The sequence below is a fragment of the Nelumbo nucifera genome, chromosome 5 (genome assembly GCF_055504915.1).
Source record: "Nelumbo nucifera cultivar China Antique chromosome 5, China Antique-T2T, whole genome shotgun sequence".
NCBI lineage: Eukaryota > Viridiplantae > Streptophyta > Magnoliopsida > Proteales > Nelumbonaceae > Nelumbo > Nelumbo nucifera.
Window position 1 is genome coordinate 24,731,352 of NC_142653.1, and position 4,532 is coordinate 24,735,883.

At 46.2% G+C, this 4,532-nt stretch overlaps 1 protein-coding gene across 1 annotated transcript; it reads left to right on the forward strand.

Moving 5' to 3' along the window:
• Positions 1-2,063: 2,063 nt before the first annotated feature.
• On the forward strand, positions 2,064-4,294 carry LOC104595882 (transcription factor HHO5-like). Its single transcript, XM_010256830.3, has 5 exons — positions 2,064-2,388; positions 2,484-2,722; positions 2,819-3,209; positions 3,418-3,494; positions 3,592-4,294. Exons 1-5 carry the CDS (start codon positions 2,175-2,177, stop codon positions 3,871-3,873), a joined length of 1,203 nt encoding a protein of 400 aa, XP_010255132.1. The 5' UTR covers positions 2,064-2,174; the 3' UTR covers positions 3,874-4,294.
• Positions 4,295-4,532: the final 238 nt, after the last annotated feature.

The window sequence follows — 4,532 nt, forward strand, 5'->3', positions numbered from 1 at the left end:
GGTGAACTGCACCAGAAATTGGGTCTCCAATTGGTCCCATGATGTTATGGAGCATGGTGGCAGGGAGGAGTACCATGCCAGAGCTGGGCCTTGTAGGGTGGCTACAAGGGCTTTGCACATCAGTCCTTCTGACGCGCTGTGCAACATCATCTGGGCTTTGAGTGCCGCGACATGGTCGAAAGCGTCAGAGTTTTCGTCATACTTGTCAAACTAGGGGGATCACCATCCAACAGGGAGTATCTCATCCATGATGTCCTGAACGAGGGGCGGCTCCTTGGTGATATGTGCAGTAGCCCGCGCGGGTTGGTCCATGGCGGGTGTCATGCTCTTGTGAGTCTGAGTGCGTTCTAGTTCTTCTAAACATTGCTGGAGCTCTTTGATCTCGGCATCTCTGTCGTCCGGGGCTCCAGTGTGTGTGGCCTTCTCCTTCTTAGGTCGCATAGGGTGATCCATTTACTAAGCTTGACTCGGCAACGGAGACCACAAAGGGCGGCGTCCTCTTGCCGAGCCTTTCTCTGGTGATGATTCGAGTTGACTGGCGTGTCTGGCTGCGGTGATCCTGCTCACTGGAGCGAGCAGAAAAGGCGGGCCTTCGGGTCATGTTCTGTCTCTCTCGCTCGGACCGCGCACCCCTCGCATCAAATCGACGTACTTTGGGGTCCTCGGTCCGAGGATCTTCCTTCGTGTGCATCGACGAGTGAGGGGGGACGACCCTGTTGGGCGGCGCTGCAAACCCTAGTGCCTACATGAACTCGAAGATCCCGTCAACCTTCTCTTGCATAGCTCGGAACTGCGCTAGGTCCACGGCAGTCGAAGGATGTGGGGCTTCCTGATGCAAGGAGCTGTGATCGTTCGGATTGGTTTTTAGGCATCCTGATCCGTTTTGGAGCTGCGCGGCAAAAGATTTTTCGGGAAGACTTTTTGTGTGTTCCCACAGACGATGCCAATCTGATGCTGCTCAATCGGCGGTAGTGCATGAACTGAGAGCAACCAGATTCTTGCTGATTGGGCGGTGCCGAGCTTACAAGGACGATGCCGCGCTATGTAGCATGCGATCAAGGGAAGGAGTCAGAGTCCTGGGGTGTTATCCCCAGGTAGGCGCTCCGATGCTTAAGTCAATGAGAGGGTGGTGGATGGTCAGGCCAAGCAATGACGGTGCTGGTCCGAGCAAAGTAATGGTATGGGTGCTAGAAGTTGGGCTCCCTTACCTCGAGCATGGAGTACTTTTTATAGGCAGGGGGTCCGTCTCCTGGTCGGATTAGGGTTCCGAGATAATTGGGATAGAGCTCTCCACTGAGGTTACCGGAGTAGAGTCCTACTCCTCGGCGGAGTTGTCTTCCCAACCTTATCCGTGTGACGTGTAGCTGACGTGGCTAGAGGGATAAGGCGGGGGAAGCACGATAGTAACATAACTCGACTGGGCTATGCCGACATGACCAAGCTAAGCCAACATGACCGAGCTGAGCTAACATAGCCGAGCTATGCGGATGTGATTGGGCGATGACTGAGCGGCCACGTATCTCTCTGGGCCAGCTCAGCCATGACCTCAACAAAAACTACGAACCGTAATTGTAGTAGACTAGTAGTAATAAAAAGGAAAAGGGGGGGGGGGGGGGTTGAGTGCGGAGGGAAAAGAGAAGTGAGAAGAGAAAAAGGAAAGAAAGGAGACGTATGATCAGCACAACCCCAGTGATACGGTGGTGATACCTTTCAGCTTACCTACTCCGAAGAATCTTACCGAGCCGAGCCAGAAACAAAGCAACAAATGAAAAAACAATTGAGTATAGGACATAGAAGTAAAATTTATATTCTGTCGCGAGTACGGTCGTCGACTCGTCGGAGATTCCCACTCGGCTGAGCTGGGAGGCTGGGACAAGTGGTTCCCCCGGTGACTCGTTTGAAAACCGCGTTTACCCAGTGAGGAATCGGATACGCGACGACCCGAGGGTGAGCTTTGTGCTGTCTAAAACCGGCGTTGCAACAGAATCTTCGTGTTCTTTAACTCTATATTCTGGTTTTCCAAAACCACCTCTTTTTGTTATCCCCGGATTCCGGTTTTTTGGCATCTATCACTGTGTATAAATCCTTCTCTCTCCATCCATTTTTTTTTGCTCGTGTTATCTGGACTCGGTTCTGGAGAAACAGAGAGATCTGAGAAAAGCGAGAGAAACCAAATGGGTTCCACTTCGCCGGAATTGAGCTTGGATTTCAAGCCGTGGCAGGCTCCCAAAACTATTTGTTGCTTTCTGAGAGAGCTCTCGGCAATCGAAGATATTCCCGAGCGGTTGTCGAAGCTCGACGAGTACATCAAGAAGCTAGAAGAAGAAATGAAGAAGATTGATGCTTTTAAACGAGAGCTTCCTCTCTGCATGCTTCTTTTGGACGATGGTGGGTTTTTCTTTTCACTCTTTAATGTTGTCTCTGTTTTTAGTTTTCGATGATTATATTTAATGGTTTCCTTTCTTATTTAATTTTCGCTGCAGCTATCATAACATTGAAGGAGCATGCAATGCAGTGTACAACATCTGATGTTCGACCTGTAATGGAAGAATTCATCCCGCTAAAGAGAAATTCCGACGAAGATGGAGCTCCCAAAAAGGAAAATGATTGCAGAGACAAGAAAAACTGGATGAGCACTGCACAGCTCTGGAGCAGCAACGGTTATTCTAACAAGGATAACTGTTACGATAGGAATAAAAAATCAACAGTAGACAGAAAAGAGGTGATAATGAAAATTTTAATTGAAAGAAAATCCATTCTTTCATTTAAATATACATAGGAAGCTTAGTTCAGATGGGTTCTTCTTATTTAATGACAGGTGGGTGAAGATGATCACTCTGTACCTGAGAATGCATTCCAACCATGTAAATACAGGAGCAGGGGAGGGGCGTTTATGCCATTCAAGGGGTATTCTTGCTTCCCTGCAACGGTGGTGAAGGAAGATAAAGATGTCTTACCAATATCTGCGCTTTCGCTCTTAACTCCTGGAATCAGAACTCATAGTATTGAAGCCAGTCCCGGTTATTTGAATTCAAAGAGCATCATTAGTAGCAGAGTGATTAATTCCTCGTCTACCAAACATCATACTCAATCGAATTTACAAAACACGTTGCAGCAGCAGCAATCTTCGAGGAAGCAAAGGAGATGTTGGTCGCCCGAGTTACATCGTCGTTTCGTCAATGCCCTGCAACAGCTTGGAGGATCTCAAGGTTATAATTCAGTACTGAAACAACAGAAGTGCTTTGTATATTGTTGAATTTGTGAAAATGGAAAGTTAGTGACAGTAACGCTGTGATCTTTTTCCTTGTTTCTTCGTTTATGAAAATTCTAAACGAAAATTAATAGGTATCTCTGAACCGGTTACTTCTTTTCCTCTTTTTCTTTCATCTGATTACTCTTTTTATTTTTTATTTGCAGTGGCTACTCCGAAGCAAATCCGAGAATTGATGAAGGTGGATGGACTCACCAACGACGAAGTGAAAAGCCATTTGCAAGTAGGTCTTCTTCTGTTTCTGTTTTTTTTCTTTCTATTTTTTCTGGGTTTAATTGCCCTTTCCGGGTGATGAATTTGCAAATATCATGGTGTTTCAGAAATACAGGCTTCATACCAGAAGACTTCCGGCTGTTTCACCCCCTGCAAATCAACCTGTGGTTGTTTTGGGAGGACTGTGGATGCCCCAAGATCAGTATGGGCCTTCCCCCAAGCCGAGCACTTCCCAATCTGGCTCTCCCCAGGGCCCTCTTCAGCTAGCAGGGGCTGCTGGAGGTCTCTCAACTACAGGTGGTGACAGCATGGAAGATGACGATGATGGGAGATCAGAGAGCTACAGTTGGAAAGGCCACCATCAGAAGTCAGGCGAAGATGATGTATAGGGACATCCACCATGAATTTGGAGATTAACTACCATGAATTGGTAACTAGATCATGAACAAGAACAAATAATACAGCATACAGAATGAAAGACCCTTTGAAAGGATACAGTGAGTGAGTGAGAGAGAGAGAGAGAGAGAGGCAGGGAGGGAGGGAGGTTATGAAATTTTGCAGGTTTCACAAACAGAAATTTTGAAATTTTGTTTTAATTTAGTTTTGGTCGGTATAAGGAGGTCCATTGTAATATCCATTCTGCCTGAACAAAACAGGACAAACTTTTTTTCTAGAACATAAAGATCACTATTTTCTGGAATTTTCAGTTCTTTTTTGTGGAAATGAGGAAATCGTTCGGCTGGAAGAATTCTGGATGTATTATTGCATTTTATAGAAAGAAATATTCCTTTATCTTTTTTCTTTCTTCGCCGGGAAAACTCTGCATGCCTCTCAGCTTCGGTACCCATTTTTGGTCTGAACTGAAGACCCTGAACTCGCCCTCGATTCTAATTCCCAATTCATGATAAATGTCTTTCTTTTCTTCCCATTTGATCACTTAAGTCTTGATATTGCCACTTTTTTGGGGTGGAGGGGAGGGGGGACACATTTAGGTTTCATTTTTCTTTTCAAGTTACGACAAAGATAAACCAGTTTTTTGGATTGCTGG

Excerpts from the sequence above, each read along its gene's own strand:
- LOC104595882 (XM_010256830.3), top strand. The coding sequence starts at position 2,175 with ATGGGTTCCACTTCGCCGGAATTGAGCTTGGATTTCAAGCCGTGGCAG. Across the intron at positions 3,210-3,417 it reads ACAGCTTGGAGGATCTCAAG|TGGCTACTCCGAAGCAAATC; the intron begins GTTATAATTCAG and ends TTTTATTTGCAG. Across the intron at positions 3,495-3,591 it reads AAGTGAAAAGCCATTTGCAA|AAATACAGGCTTCATACCAG; the intron begins GTAGGTCTTCTT and ends ATGGTGTTTCAG.